This window comes from Pezoporus wallicus, unplaced genomic scaffold (assembly GCF_028554395.1).
Source record: "Pezoporus wallicus isolate ANWC-B61680 ecotype Strahan unplaced genomic scaffold, APGP_CSIRO_Pwel_v1 contig_7073, whole genome shotgun sequence".
Taxonomy (NCBI): Eukaryota; Metazoa; Chordata; class Aves; order Psittaciformes; family Psittacidae; genus Pezoporus; species Pezoporus wallicus.
This window is the reverse complement of record NW_026641326.1, coordinates 3,134,622-3,151,398: the sequence shown is the minus strand read 5'-3', so window position 1 is coordinate 3,151,398 and position 16,777 is coordinate 3,134,622. Positions and strand designations below refer to the sequence as shown.

Here is a 16,777-nt window from a genome sequence, read left to right as displayed (position 1 = left end):
ATTCCCACTGGGAAACACAGGCCAGTGTGAGCACACATGAAAAAACTTCTGTTTCCCTGTGAAGAATTAAGGATAGGAGAGCTGCAACTCAGCATCAGACATTAACATAAGCATAACCACCTGGAGGTTTATTCATGGGTAAAACAATGGAATTTATCTTTGTAGCCTTTGTTCTTTATTGGTGCTGGAATAATGAAGGAGTAGTGAAGCAAGCTTGCATTAGGATTCAGTTTGCCTAGGTTATTCCTGCTTCCATGTTCCACTTTTAATGATACCCATGCAGTTTACCATGAGATGCTGTGTAGTGGGCCTGGCATGATTAGGCAACTTGATTATTCCTGACGTTGCAGTAAAATTTTTCCCATAAGGATTCTGAAGATGCAGGAAAGTGGCATCCCAGGGCACAGAACAGGCAGCCCAGGGGGACAGTTTCAAGTGTCAGTTTTTGCAGGGTTCTTGTTTTGGAGTAGAATGTGTTGTAAAGTACACAACCATCTACTTCTACCTTATAGTGTGTTTGCTAGAAGAGTTACAGAAGTAGGAATTTCTACAGATTCCTTCACTTGGAAGTCATCTGACATTTCCACTGACTTAATTTAAACTTACTCTGTGTACTCAGTAAAAACTAAAATCACAATTTCATGGGTTTCAAGGCATGAAATGGTTGTCATCTGTGCAGATCTGAGTTTATGGGTGGCTATTGCAAAAACACAGTGGTTTAGATTTGTCAGCTTTTCCCTTCTGTCTGTGATGAGAATACTGCCTTTGCTTTATAATCATCCATTAAACCGATTTTTTTCAGGTGTAAGTTCTGCAGCAAATGATCCTGAACTTTTCAGTTGCTGCATGTAATAGTTTTTTCATTCACAGTCCTTTCAATAGGGTTTTTAGTTTAGCTGGTTTAATTAAAAGGTTTTGGGGTTCATGCTCATACCCGTAAATTATTGATGCTTTCCAGAGCTGGATGAAAGGCTGAAATAATGCCGTGTAATCTTGTGGGCATGGAGCACTTCCCAGGCAAGTGACTAGAAATTAATGGTCACTCACCTTAACTTTTGAAAAGATAACTTGCTGTTTGGATGGTGTTTTCTGCCAGCTGATCACATTTCTCTGATCCGTTTCTCTGGAAAACGTTATTTGCAACTATCAAAATTAACCATTTTATGACCTCAGAGTGGAATATTCTCTGCTCTCGTGAGACCTCACCTGGAGTATTGTGTGCAGTTCTGGTGTCCTCAACAGAAAAAGGACATGGAACTGTTGGAACAAGTCCGGAGGAGGCCATGAGGATGATCAGGGGACTGGAGCACCTCCCGTATGAAGACAGGCTGAGAAAGTTGGGGCTGTTCAGCCTGGAGAAGAGAAGGCTGCGTGGAGACCTCATAGCAGCCTTCCAGTGTCTGAAGGGGGGCTATAGGGATGCTGGGGAGGGACTCTTCATTAGGGACTGTAGTGACAGGACAAGGGGTAACGAGTTAAAACTTAAACAGGGGAAGTTTAGATTGGATATAAGGAGGAAATTCTTTCCTGTAAGGGTGGGGAGGCACTGGAATGGGTTGCCCAGGGAAGTTGTGAATGCTCCATCCCTGGCAGTGTTCAAGGCTGGGTTGGACAAGGCCTTGGGTGAGATGGTTTATTGTGAGGTGTCCCTGCCCACGGCAGAGGGGTTGGAACTGAATGATCTTAAGGTCCTTTCCAACCTGAACTATTCTATGATTCTGACTGTCTTAGCTGCTCTTTCAAATGGCACTGAATTTTCTGGATGGCTATCATGATTGTCTAGATAACCTTTGTGAAGGCTCTCCTTAAAGAATAGATTTTAATCTTGTTTTGACTAGAATTTACTATTGAAGCATCTCAGTGGCAGTATCAGTGCGAGTATAGAGAGCAGCAGTACTGCATGTTGTACAATAATGTTAAGCCTGTGCTCATTGGTCACTTCTACGTTAGCAAACTGGCAGTAGTACCTAAGAGAAGTAATTTCTTGGACAGCGCTGCGAGACAACAAGAGGCAAAGTTACCTCAGGCTTTGCCTGCTTGTGTTCTATTATACATGAAACAGTAGGAGAGGTGCTACTTCTGTCAGCAACAAGGAAAAAACAAGGGTAGTTTGATGCAAATCCTCCACTCCTGACTGACAAACACAGTTAAATCACCTGGTAAGGTTTAAATCTGTTTTAACTTACTACTACTTTTTTGTGTGTGCATTCAAAAGCCATCTGCTCTTTCTGTTAAATAATGTGAATTTCTGTTTGTTCTTTAATGCTGAGTGTGGAGCGTAAAGAAAACAAACAACAACAAACAAAGCAAAGCACCAAAAAAGACCCCAACCCCAACCCTTACTATGTTAATTCCTCCTGAACACATTGATCAATGTTCTTGTGGTGGCTGTTTTCAAGTTACCAGTTTTTCCACAGGAGTTTTCATAGTTCACGAGCCACAGGACTTGAACTTGAGCCCCAGATTTCTTGAGGGGTTTCTGCTTGTTTTGATGACCTCTAGTTAAAGTGATCTTTGAGGTTTGGACATGTGATGCTTTTCTCATCAGTTCCGTTGTTGCAGTGTACTTGTATCTAGTGATAAACAGGCAAGTAGTAAAGTCTGTGTCTGTTCTATACTAAAAAACTTGGGAGGGATTTCTCTGCTGGTTTCGTATGTCTTTTTAAAGTAACTTGTTTTGATAGGGGCCTCCAAAAAACCTTGGAGCTGATATTGAGGTTTTGAAGATGTGATTGGTTTCAGTAGTTTTGCGTATTAAATGTCTTCCTTTACAGGAATATCTCGTTCTTGTGCTAAAGCCCAAATTATATCTCTAGCAACTGAGAGGAACTTCTAGTTTTTTGCTGGGCACACTTCATGCTGATCAGATGTATCAGGGCAAACAGCCTCCCATCAGGAGGGTTACTGAGATCTAGTTTTCTCTTTCAGTTTCTTCAGCGGGTCCCTGAGCAACAACTGTGTTTTCTTCTGTTTCCTCACCTCTGCTCTGTTGCCTCTGTTTCCAGGTTTAGTCATTTTACACCTTTTTGTTTCCTCTTCTGAGGTGCAATGGGAGGTTGCTTTGCCTTTGATATTCCTCTTTCCTTAGAAATCCTACTTTGGCTTCAGGGGATTGGGGGGGGGGGGGGGGGATGTTTCCAGTTTTAACAAACTGCCTTAGCAATTTTTACCTCATTTCCCCCCAAATTGTGCCTGTGGGGGCACGTGCTGGGAATTGTAAAAAGGGGTGTTATGGTGTGCTATTACTGGGAATTGTGAAATAGGTGTTACGATGTGCCTTTAGTGTGATGACAGGAGCCAGTGAGGTCTCTGCATGTGGATGCACCATCCCACGTCTCATGCACTGAAAAGTTGTGATGATGGTTAGAAAGAGAATCATTTACATTGGAAAAGACCTTTAAGATGATGGGGTGCAGTTGGTACTGTATGTGCCCAAAGGAGGCAGTTCTGGATGGGGAATTGGGAGTAATCAGTGTGCGGGTGAGCTAGAGAAGCTAAACCGTGCCTGGCATATGTCAGTGTAACCCTAAGGGCTGGTAATGGACCCAGCCCAAGTATGATCAGGCAATGAAGAAGATAAGATTTTGTAATGGGCTATGCTTGTGAAAGCTGGAAAATCTTGAGTCTGGCAAAACAATGTTTTCTTGGTAAGCTCATAGACCTTGAGGAGCGGTGGAAGACTGATAAATGAACCATCTGCATCAGAAGAAGAGTAACAACTAACTTCAGACAGATTAGAAAGGAACACAGGTTGAGAAATACGGAAGTAAGTTTGAAAAGCCTAGCAAAACAGAAGATAACTGTGTCCCTGAAGGAAATTGTTTCGTTACAATACAAAAACCACACCCACTGAGATAAGAGATCCTTGGCTGCAGAGGAATTTACGGTAAATGAAATTGCTCACTGGATGATAGGGGGATGTTACTAAACTCTTGAGCAGAGGCTAGCATCCACACCTGAGTAACGTGAGGTGTGCGAGCTTTGTGGAACTGCCACCCAGCAGCCAGCTTCGCGCTGGTATGAAATGAACAGTATCTCGACTCCGCGTGAGACTGCCGCATGGCACACCAGGTGAGCGATCCCACTTGCGGGACACCGCAGGCACCTCCCGGCTTTGTGGGAAGAGCCGGCAGCGGGCAAGGCCTGGCGAAATGGGTGCTGGGGCTGCAAGAGCTGCCTGTACCCTCGGAGGCCCTCCGCAGCATCGAGCGGTGTCCGGCGGGACCGGGCCCGAGTACCGCACGTGTCCCACCGAGGGCACCGGCGGAGGCGGGTCCTGACCCCACGGACCGAGGCGCTGAGGAAAGGCCCGGCGCCCCTCCCATCGCCGGCGGCGCGCCTCTGCCACCTAGCGGCCAGCGAGGGGAGCAGCGTGGCTGAAGGGAGCGCCGCGGCTCCGCGCACTGGCGCCGCTGCGAGGCTTGGCTCTGAAAGCGAAGAGCGCCTTTGAGCGGTCAGCGTGCCGGCCGGTTGTGTTCGATTTTGGCTGAAAAACAACCAAAAAGCCTTCAAACTGCAGCCCTGGTTTAGGACACAAGTGCTCTCAAGTACATCCACAGCCATCTGCCAGCATAGCTCTGCTCCTTCTACTGTCAGTAGCTTTAGGGTTTGGGCACACCACCAGGGGAGAGTAAGATGAAAGATGGATCGGGTGTTTCACACCGATGCTTTTATATTCTTAATCCTTCTCTTCTCGTGACTGGATGATGGTAATGGCTGGTAGGCACATAATGTTGCAATCTTTGTTTTTAGAGTTGTGCTAAAGATTATTAGATAATAGTTAATGAGCTGCGCTAATGCTTAATATTGCATCACTGCTTGTTGATGCAACATAAATCTTTACAAATCCCTTCTTACTTCCAGCTGTTGGATAAAGAAGAAAGGGGAGCGGGATATTTTCAGTCATCCTTCCCTGTTGCTCACCACTGCTTTTGGGTGCCTTTTATCCACCCTGAACATGCATAACAGCTTCTGCTCTCACTAGCAGAAATGCTGGGAAGTAATCTGATGGTTCCTGGTAACTCGGATCTTCTAATTTCTCCTCTGTTCCTGTATTAATATGTGCATCTCAGGTTCTTTGCATCTGGTTGAAACTTTTCACTGTGATCTAGACTAAGCAGTTGGATTGCTGGTTAGGCATTTAGTTCCACAGGGTTATTTTTATGGTGCAATATTCTGTGGTGTTTTTGTAACTCAAGATAATCATAATGAAGTTTAGACTAGTCTTAAGTGAAGCAAGGTGAGTATTTAGGTATATATTTTAGATATATCTACTTATATACAGTGTATATATATATGCATATGTATACAGTAGATAAAACTAAAAGTTTTATGTATTGGTTTGTTCTGACGTACTCTATGTAACTGATTTTGATTCTTTTTTCTCTCTGTTCCTAAGGACTTTGATGCTAAAGTAACCCAGTTCAGCTGCTTTCCTTCTTAGTACCTCTGCCTTATGCAGAATTGTCATCTAAAAGAGAAAAAAAAAAGCAGAAGTAAAATTGCAAGTTCTTTTCAGAGCATTTTATTATAACATAGAAGGTGCCAGTTCTCTAGGAGCAGGATATGTAATGGTTTTAGAGAAAATGAACAAAGAAGTAAATCCACGTGAAACTTACTCTCTTGTATTAATGCAACTAGTTTTTTTTCTTTTTAAGGATTTCTGGAGTGTCTACAACAACCTTCCTCCTGTGACAAATTTGCCTCCAATATGCAGTTACCATTTAATGCAAGGTGAAGGACAGACCCTTTGGTATGTATGTGTTATCATGAGACGCTTCTGGGCATGGGCAGTGAGAAATCCTAAAGTGGTAGAAGGAGATAGGCGTGGGACAGGAGCATCTTGTTTCTGTTGCCTGCAAACACCTGAACTTAAGAGACCTATGAAAGAAGTATCTTAGGGATCTCGTTAAGCTTAGAAGTGACATGTACTGAAGAGTCCTTATTAAAAACACAGGCTGTAATTTAATTGTCCACCCCTGAACACATATGTAAGAAAGAAGTGAAATGATGAGAGAACTGCTAAGCTAAAATACGACTGAATTTCAGTTCAGGAATACACAGAATGTTGTTTCTATCTGAATTATTTTTAACTCACTTTTTTTTTTTCTTTCCACTGAAGCTGGTGTAAGAATGATGCAAATGACTGATGGTCCTTAACTCTTCTTCACCTGTGCAAAATTATGCTTCATAAGCATGTAAATGCACATATACCTTGGATTAAAATTAATTTAAGGCATTATGAAGTGATTCATTGCAGCAAATTCCCACTTGATTGTAGGGTAGTAATGGAATAAAGTATAAATAATTAATGTTTTCCTTCCAGAAATTGAGTTTTGCATACCTTCTTCCTGATGCGGTTCTGTCCCATCTCAATGAGAGAGCTAAGCGCTTTCTGAAGAGTTTTGCTCAAGATTAGAGTTCTTGATCGTTTTATGTCTAACTGCGTGGTGGCTTAATACAGGACGGTTTCTGTCCTGATCTACTGAAGAATAAATTTCTAGAACTGTGACTGGTCAGGATAGCTAAACTGGGTTTGGAAAAGTGTTAGTGTCTGTATAAATCAAGCGGACCGTTCTGTGCAGGTCTCCCCGTCTTTGTAAGGAGGGGTGAGAGCACTTCTGGGTTTTGTTTTGTTGGTTTTGCTATTTTTAGTTTTAGTTTGGTGAGTGAGTATGAGAGGTGTGAAATGTGAAGATTACTTCTGAAAATGATACACCCGTTTTGAAACTGGCAAAGTAATTTTGTATTTTAGGAAAGGGATTACAAGAGATTGATCTCATCTGTAACCCAGTAACTCTTCTGCGATTGCTGCCAGGAAGCTGTTCTCAGATTACACTTACAGTATCCTGGTTAATCGCAGCATTGTTCTTTAAATTACATTAAATGAAAACAAAGTCTGAAGAAAGAATTGAGGACTGCAGAGTTTTGAGGATGTTACCCCCCCCCCCCACTTTCCCCAGTGTTTGTCTGGATTGGTAGGAGACCATTGGTCCTGAGCAGTCTCTATAGGCTTCATGCTGGGTTTAGATATTCCAAAGATAAATTTTAGGAAATTCCTTTAACTTTACAATGCACATTTTTAACAGGAAAAAAGGAGCCCTGGTTTAAAATCTTATAAAAAGAATTGTGACAGAATAAACTTGAGAAGCTCACAGGTTTGTATGTTGTGCCTTTGTCATGACAAGGCAGATTCATAGTTATGTCTGCCCTGACCCTGGATAGCTTCAGTCTTTTTTATCTTATAATAAGGGCAATTAATTTCTAGCTGTCACAACTGAAGAGTGCTCATGTTCTTTGTTAAATTGGGTAAGCTTGAGAGTAATAAGCTGCTGTTGTAAAAATATGCCAGAGTTTTTCCAAAATAAAAGGTTACCATAGTAAAACATGAAATAGTTTTGTGGCTCGTTCCCATACAATATGCAGCCACTTCAAAGGTGTTCTGTAGTCAGGGAAAATGTAAGTATTTTCCAACACACACAATTTAGGAAAGGGATTAGCTGTTGAGAGATAGACTTCATACGAACAATGGAAGACTTACCTCTGATGTCAGAAGTAATAGCTTGAGTCATGCTACCTGGAGTTAGTAATTGCATTTCCGATGGGATTTTTCTGGGAAAATGAAATCCCAGACATAGGGTTATGTAGATGTGAATTTGAATGCTTATTTTCACTGATCTGTTTCCCATAACCAGGGAGAGGAAAGCAATGCCAAAGGAGGTATATGGACAATGAAGGTCCCTAAAGAAAGTACAGTATGTTATACTGACTTTTTACTTAGACTTTGTTTAGTAAGGGGGTTTCTTTTAAACACATCTGATACAGTTGTTGTAAAGCTTCTTAGTTCTGACATCACCCAACAACTGAACACTGTTTTAAGGTCTATAACCTTTTATGTTAAGACAAGCGAGCAAAAGTTTGTCATTTGTTGGTGTGTTATAAAGCAAATGAAAGCTGTGGTGTTATACTCCATCTCAAGTGTTTTTTTATAATCATCTGGCATAAACTTTATAATTTTATAGTTTTCATAACTGCTTTCTTACAGGCATGCAAAGAAAAGTAGAACCATCTTTTCCTGCTAATATTATGTGCTAAGTTATAGCCAGAACCTCAGTAACGCTCTTCAAAAGTCTGCACACAGAGTCTAGTACAACTTCTGGAGTTTCACTGAAATGCTCCTAAACTCTGTCAAACTCAGTAAGACTGTTTCTGCTTGGCATGGCTTGTTTGCCCCTCTGTATGGCTGTGAGTAGCACCGTGACTTTCTGTAGTCAAACGTGGACCAAGATGGTGTTTCCACTGATAGCTCGTCCCATCTCATAGCTTGCTCCCACTGGAAGGGGAAGATATTGCTCATTCTTTCCTAACTCCTTTTGCACTGGCTCTGGTACTTATCAGACTGTTTTGTGAGCCAGCTTAATGCACTCTGATATCACAAAAAGTATCCTATTTACTATTTTAAGTTGAATATATGGCCAGGAGAGGGCTTGTTGGTGGGCATAGGGGGTAAAGAAAAGACAACTGGAATCATGCCTCTCTTTTTTTTGTATTTAAGAATGTGAAAGATAAAATCTGTTCAGGAGTGTTGTTGTTCTAGCACTGCTGAAATAATGGGGTCTCTCTTTGTGCCCCTAATCAAACACATGCGAGTAACCTATGTGACCTGTTAAGGAGAGGAGATATGACCTCTTCACATGTGGTGTTTATGTGTGTGTGTGTGTGTGTGTGTGTGTGTGTGAATGCTGCATCAGGCTTTTAAACATGAAAAGTAGAGTGTCAGAAAAATGTGACAGCCTTGCAGAAGGCATTAAATGCTGAAAGACAGTACTGGAAATTTCAGCCAAAAGTTAATTGTTTTTTGCCTGTGGGCTCTTTCCCCGTATGTGAATTGCAGCTTCCCTCCCTGCAGTCCCAACTCATCCCGGAAGACTGAAATTTTCTTTCTTCTCTTATAATCCAAGGTGTGAAGATAGTCAGAAGTGACAAGTGGTTTGGGGAGTCTGAATTACTGGGTGGTGAATTTAGGGACCTCAAAGGCCTAGTTTTCCAGAGGCTGAATGACATCCCCTTCTTGAGATGTTCTTTTTGATCTCTCGAACTACCTACCTCATGTCCCAGGTCACTTCTCAAGGTGAACTTCAGTCAGCTTTTAGTGTCTCTTGAAATAACATAAAAAATAATAACACAAATAAATCCTTTATGCCTGTTTCTCTTTTTTTGGCTTCATTCTTCATCACATGTGCACACAGCATCGTCTTGGCTAAAATGTACAGACCTAACTCAAAAGGTGATATGCTATAGCAGCCTTGCCAAGGGTGTGGAGGGAGGAAAAATGTAGCCTTTTCTAAAGATAACAGTCTTTCAAGGGGTATGAAAAAACAACAGACAAAATACTGTCACTTAAATGTTGTGGTGTGTGTGCAGTGACACTACTTGTATGCCAGTTTTTAATATGAAGACTAATATGCTTCAGATCCTCATAAACTTGATATGGCAACTGCTTGCTGCTGCATGAAGTGCTTTCTACCCTTGAGACCATCAGGACAACTCACAAATAGTGAGCACTGGTAATGACAGTGGGTGTGCTCAGCCCCATCACTGTCTTTGAGCTGTTCCACTGGCAGGCAAATGACATTGTGATAGAGGCTGTCAAGCTTATGTCTTCAGCCTGCCTCGGGAGCCATCACATCAGATGGTCCTGCCCATAGAACAGCTTTACATGATGCATTGGATTAGATGTTTATGAATCACAGAAATTCTTTGTATTCTAAAAGATAGCTTAGGAAACACCATTAAAGTAGCTTATTAGTTTCTCATCTTTGAGGCTGCTTGCATTTTGGTTTAACCTGGTGCATTTAGTTCGCTGGATTTCTTAATAGTGCTAAAAGCTCAAGCTAACTTCATATATCAGAAAAGGCATTCCTTAAAAATAGTATATGGAAAAGTCATTATGGTGATGCAAACAAATACATGTATTTATGTGTTCTTTTAAATAAATAAATACTGTCCCTCTAAATTCACACTTTGGAGCATTACGCTGGTCCAGATGTGTTTGAAGTTTTGTATGGGCTTTGGCTTAGGTGGTAACAAGTCTCAAAAGCAAGTAACAGTATAATTGGTCTAAAAGCCAGAGTAAAGTGGCAGGTAGCTTTACCCCGTTTTAATTCTTTCGTGAGCATTTGAATTTGTTGAAAGATGGACTGATTTCATAGCCAAGGCAAAACAGAGATCATGGTTAAATTATAAATCAGTTTAATTTACTGGTAGGGTTTTCAGGTACTTGGGGGATAGTGATGCCTCTGTGTGGACACAAAGGATCACAAGTGGAGCCTTATGGTTTTTTGTTTTGGGAAATTCTTAGGAGAAATCTACTTTCAGGCTTTGCATAACTGGTGCATTCAGGATGAGTTGTGGACTCAGATATAGTGAAGGTAAACTTGTTAAATATTTATTGGAACAATTCTGTATAGCAGTATGTATTTTCAGGGTCTGAATTCTTGCTGCAATTGGATTGAAGAAATTAATTATATAACACAGCACGTACTTACAATACTCTTTTGTCTAGACAACCTCAAAACTGAGCTAGCAAGCCTAACTTTTAGATTAAAAACAATAATGCAAATGTAACTTATTTTTCTTCTCCCTTTCTTAGGCTGCAGTTTGGGAAGAGCTACTGTTAGCAACTACTGGACAGCAGTTCACAGGCTGGTGTGCAGCAGGTAATTTAAAAATGATTGAGGCAATCATGACAGATTGAGCTTGAACACAGAACATGGAAACCCGAACACAGAAACATGTAAAAACGAGGTATAGAGCTGGAAATCGTATTCACACCTCTCATCATTAAGAAGAGGACAAAGTATTCTGGCTGCCTTAGCACAAGACTTGCGCTCAAAAGCCTGCATCCCTGAGAAGCCAGCAGGTTTTCTAGTTATTAAATATCTGTTAGCCAGTATTGAAATGATGAATATTCATTCTCAGTGACAGGATTCTGGAGCCCCAGATGACACTTCCCTACAGATTGTTTGGACTGTCACTGTTGGAAGCAACTAAATTGGGTACATGCCCCCATAGTCCCTTCTGGTTAGGAGTTGTCAAGGGAAGCAACGTTGCAGACCAGAAGCAGAGGGAAGCTGCATGGCTTGCTGGTGGTGACATTAAAAGCTGCAGTAGGGCTATAACACAAACCTGGCTGTCTTGAGCCCCAGGTAGGCAATATTTTCATTATTAGTTAAAAACACTGCTTAGGTAAAGGTAATCTTTAATGTGATTGAATTTGCATAGATATTCTTTAAATACTTTGTGAGCAGGAAGGGTTCAGAAGCATGGCAATGTTATGAGGTGAGCTCAGCCAGGGGTCATCAAGAAGGTGCTCAGGGATGGCATCCTCTCAACAGAAAACAAACAAAACCAAGTCTTCTCTGCTGGCTGGAAAGGACATGGTGACCCAGACAGAGGTCCCTCATAAACATGTAACTGTCCAGGTGTCTGGCTGCAGGGAGTGCCAGAGCCTGTTGGGAATGTTGGATGGTGGCTGTGTAAGGTGTCACTAGGTTGATGATTTTCTCTGCATGGTGGCAGAGCTACAGGAAGAGATGGAACAGCTAGAGGAGCATAAGGGAATCTGAGGAGGAGATGGGTTAGTCTATATGGCACCAAGGCCTGCCTGCTGTGCAGCAGGAAAATCGTGACAATCACCATCACAGAAACATGTGATGTTTCCAGTCACTCCATGTGATTGAAGTGCTGCAGTGGATGGCTCAGGCTCTTCAGAAGGGACAGGCAAGGAAAAAGAGGTGATGGGGTTGCACTGTATGTCAGGGAGCTGACTGCCTTGAACTCAGTGTTGTGAGTGAGAAGGCTGAATGTTTGTGGGTGAGCACCAGGGGGAAGGCCAACCAAGTAGGTGTCCTGGTAGGAGTCTGTGATAGACCACCTAGCCAGGGTGAAGCTACAGATGAAGAAGCGTTCTTCAAGCAACTAGGAGAAGTTTCGGAAACACTTGCCCTTGTTTTCATGGGCGACTTTAACCTACAGACATCTGCTGGAAGTACAATACAGCAGAGAAGAAACAATCCGTGAGGTTCTTGTTTGCTTGTTTTTTTTTAATTCTTCATTATTTCTTTAAAAGGATATTTTGACCAATTGTTTTTCCATTCAGATTGTGTTTCATTAAGATAGCAGGCTTTCTATCTTAAAATACAGGAAGTACTAGATAGATACAGTACTTCTATCGTGTACTGAGTTAAATGCAGATGTGCACAAAGATGGCATGCTGCTTTTCCTAGATGTGCTGTATGTAGAGGAATACTGGCTTGGTGAAATGTGTTTTCAGTTTTCATTTTGAAACATTCCTGTTGTGCTAGGATTTACTCACTGGTTTTGTCCCAAGAGGGAAAGCACTTACACTGCATTTATTCTAATATTCAGCGTAATCTGCTCTTGCACTGACAACGGCACATGTACTGTAAATGTAAATAGTCAAGTGTTCACTAAACAATTGACTAAAGAGAACATGTTTATATTGGTACTAAACCTGTCTGGGGTGATGTTACTGTGTTTTAATTGTACTGATTTCAGAAGAGCCCTCATTCAGACTAGAATGAGAAATCTTTCAGCAGTAGCAAACTCCACACCTGTTTTATTTAAGAGATGAGGGGTTTTAATGGTTTCATATTGTATGCTTGCTTATTATATTTTTCTGTACATTCATGAAAAAGTGTCATGAATCATTTCTAATGCATTAGACTGCATTAGAAATCACCTAACGCTTTGAGGAGAATAGTAGGCCTGTGCCTGCACCCACAAAGCTGAGGATCAGAACTGCTGTTGACTTCAGTGCAAAGGAGGAGATCCCACCCCAGGTAGCTTCAAGCCAGCAAGGCTTCCTAAGCAACCTTAAACAAAACTACAGACAATAAATGGATTTTGTGTTGTGGCATGAATATAAACAGGGTTAATCTTTAAAGGTTTGTCCATAGTAACTGCTTGAGGTGTTGGTTTGTTCTAATACACTACCAAAGACTGATGTGATACCTTTTACCAGAAGAAGCTGCATGTTAGAGATGAGTGGACACTCTACTGGCCATTAATTCATTGTCGAGAGGTTTTTGTTCGGCAGCTGTTCAAGTTGCACAATTTCCACATCTTTAGTATATTAAGAGGCAACTGTTAAAATAAAATAAGTTTAAAAATTAGAATTGCACATTTGAGATTTATTTTTACAACTTGATCTTTATTTATGAATTAAACCTGTGCAGTGAAGGAGCATTAAACAAGGTTTCCGCAATCCAAATGTCTTGCTTCTGCAACTGCTGTATGAGATTTAATGTTACCAGTCTTGCTTTTTTAAACCAGTGCATTTTTCAGTAAAGCTCTCTTCGAATCTCTTTTGTTCATAGACTAAACAGCCTTTAAAATATTTGTTGTTTTCACTTGGAGAACTGCTTTATTGAAATTCATTAAATTAACCCCTCCGCTACTTGAAAAACATCAAATTGTTTAAATGGATAGCAAAGAAGAGTCTACAACTTCCTGAAATTCATGAAGATGAATTTCTGATGGCATTTCAATATAATATTCAACCATTTAACTTCCATGTTGAGAGACAGCACAGAAACTCCAGGTTGCTGCATTAGTGGAACTGAAGAAACCTGATTTCTTCTTGGGGTGGTAACAAGGTCTGGTTGTTACTTGCCTACACTGGGACAAGGTCTGTGGGCTTTACCTGGTGTCTGCTGCTGGGGCAGGTCACACTAACGCTTTCCATGAGACTGGAGCACTTGTTTGCTTTACCCAGGCTGGTTTTATGGGTTTTGTAGGAACTTCATGTCCTTGATGCACTTGTCCTGCCATCCGGGTCTGCTTGGTGCAGAGCTACCATCATGTGGGGATTGTCTCTGTCCTGGGAAGCCAGGTGAGATGGAAGGGAGGGGGAGAACTCTGACTGGTGTTAGAAATGTTCCTAGCACCTTGTCAGAGGTGCTCTCAGCATCTTCCTAGGAAAGCTTTGACGCTGGGTGATGGTGAGCTGGCTAAAGGAGAACTGCTCACCTCTCACATGGGCACAAGCATGGACTGTAAGAAGGAAGCATAGGGATGCAGCAGGAGTATGCCCAGGGAGAAGAGATGCTGCTGAGCTGTGGGGTAGATGGAGCCAGGAGGGACTGCTGAGAAATGACAAGAGGAATGAACAGCTTTATACTTCTAGCACCTTTTGTACTGGTTTGCACCTTCCCAGGGCTGAAGATGGCCACTGGCAGCACAAGCATCTCTGAAAGCTCCCTGTGTCTCCCCAGGCTGTGAGACAACTACTGCTGGAGGGATTAGTTGGGAATTTCACTTAGCAGGGATGAATGGCTGTCTTCTGGGGCTGGCTAATTAACAGGATTCTACTCTGGTAATTAAATAGCAGTTTGTTGAACACAACTTAGTCGATGGAATCTTTGGAAAACATAACAATTATCAAGCAACGAATGGCGGCTTTGCCTCAAAAGCCTATCCCCAAGCAGTTGCTGGTATGGTTTTAACCTTTCATTCTCCAGCAATGAAGGTATTGATGCTGTTGGTATTTAACTGTTTTTGTTGCTGTCATTGGACAGTTTGTTCTCTCTCTGCTGTTGCAGCAGCTGGTTCCTCTAGGGCTTCATCTGGGCTGCAGAGGCTTGCGATGTCCCATTTCACATACTGCTCTCTCAAAAAACTCCAGTGCTTCCTTCTTGAAAGCCAATGCTGTGTTGTTCATGGGAGTGTTTGCTACCCTGAGAATAAACACTCTGCCCTCCTGCTGCTGCAGCAGTGCTGGGGCTGCTGGCTCAGCCGTGCATGCCTTTGCACAGCCCAGTCGTGCCTCCTCTGCATGGAGGAGGGTTTCCATCACGGTTACTCCATGCACAGCAGTACCGCCCTCCCTCTGAGCTACGTGTGTTGGAGAGATCATACAAAGCACGTGGGGTTTCCTCACCAGGCACTTGCACCATACACATGCACTGAAGTAAGTTGCAGCTGCATATTAAGGCTTTTCTCTGCCGGGCTTTCTCACTTTGTGCTGTTGTCAAGGGTTTTTTTAACTGCCTTTGTGAAGTGGTCATGGAAATGAGAGCATATCAGAGTGAATTATTTTGTCTATGGTGTGTTTGTGCCGTGGAGATGCTTGTGGAGTTTTGTTTTGGAGAGCAGTGTTGAAAAAGAGCATAGGTGGAGCAGGAGCGAGTAGAGGAGAAGGTGCTTTTACATAGTATGATGTGCCTTAGCAGTGCTGCTGGATTGCTGTGGAGAAGCGCATCTAAGTGTCCTCAATTTAAAGCTATTTCATGCTGTGGGCTTTGCTCGGTCTTATGACTGCTTTTATTTTAGTGTGGCAGGTTCAAGACAGGTTGGCACACTCCTCTCAGTAATAATTAGCTAACTTAATACTTCAGAGCATGGAACACAAAAGCTCTGCAGGTCAGAAGGGGCTCAGTCAATGCCCCGCCTTTGCCAGTTGATGGGAGTACAAAAGAAATCACTTTTTATATTCTTCCAATGGCAGGATTGACCAGAGGGGATGAAGCTTAGGAGTTGTCTTAAAACACAAATGTGTCTGTGACAAGAAAATTACTGATCCTGAGCAGCTTATATAAACCCTCCTGTCTGCACCTGCACAAGGAAAGGAGGTGCTTTTGAGTGGAAACTGCTCATGTCTTCATCTTTACTTTTTCCTCTCTTGCAATGATTCTCTTAGGACAATGACAAAGAGGAAATTAGATTAGATAAACAGTGAGAGATCCCACAGCTTGCTGTAAAAGCCACCTCTGATCTTCACTACACTTTGACAGCTCTCAATTTCCTAATTTGTCAAGTTAATGAAGACTGGATTGTTTCTGAAGCCGTACATGCCACGTTGCTCTGCACAGGACTACCCACATCAGTACCTTCTTCTCAGCCATCCCTGAGAGGGAGGCAGTGCGTGCTGGAGCCCAGGGCTGGGGGCTGGTGTTTGTGGCTGTGGTGTTGGTGCAGGGCTCTGCAAGGTGCTTCCATGCCAGGATACAAGTGGACTTGCTTCAGGTGCGTCTGTCATCTCCGAGAAGCTGTCCTGCAGTGTTTGACCTCCTGGTCTTGGCTTGTCTGGCTGGTATGTTGTTTCCTTTCACTCTCCCTGAGGCTGTGTGCAGGCAGTGGAATGGGCTGGCCAAGCCAGCCAAGCTGAATACAGCAGGAGACGTCCTGCTTGCGCCTTCACGCACAGCATCCCTGGAGCAGGATGGTGGGCAGGTCACCAGCGTGACCCTGCAGCCAGCCTGGTGCTCTGCTCTGAGACACAGGGCTTTAAATGTGGTGTGGAAATGAGGTGTTGGGAAGAGTGTCAGTGGGAAGTGCAGCGCTTCTGGAGCTGTCTTGGGGTGTCTGCACAGCAGCAAGGCCAGGAGCAGAGTTTTGGGTGTTGCTATGCCCCCTTCTAAACTGCTCATTGCAAGCCCAGTGCCCACAGCATGCTCTGTCTCATGGAGAAACTGGGAGAGAAGAGTTTCCGTCACAATCCATAATTAAGCAAATCGAAGCAGGCTGGAAGCAAAGAGTGAAGTAGGTATCATTCATCATGCAAGGGGGCCTGGAGTATGTTCCAGCTCATGATGCGTAAGGGAGAGCAGTGTTATGAATAGGCATGGGATGAGCCCCCTTCTTTTTGGATCATGATTCTGTGTAATAAACATACAAGACAATTTGTATAAAATAGTGAGGATTCTTTCCTAGAGGAGTCACTTAAAGCTATATTTGCACATCAGGGAATAGTTTG

General features: G+C 42.6%; 1 protein-coding gene across 1 annotated transcript in view; it reads left to right on the top strand.

The window, feature by feature from the left end:
- The window catches only part of EIF4E3 (eukaryotic translation initiation factor 4E family member 3), a 28,633-nt gene extending 17,837 nt beyond the window's left edge, over positions 1-10,796 (top strand). Inside the window, exons 3-5 of the mRNA XM_057422864.1 lie at positions 5,658-5,756; positions 7,695-7,754; positions 10,652-10,796. Of these exons, the coding sequence (XP_057278847.1) occupies positions 5,658-5,756; positions 7,695-7,754; positions 10,652-10,756 (264 nt within the window). The 3' untranslated portion in view covers positions 10,757-10,796. The remainder of the gene's footprint in view (positions 1-5,657; positions 5,757-7,694; positions 7,755-10,651) is intronic.
- Positions 10,797-16,777: the final 5,981 nt, after the last annotated feature.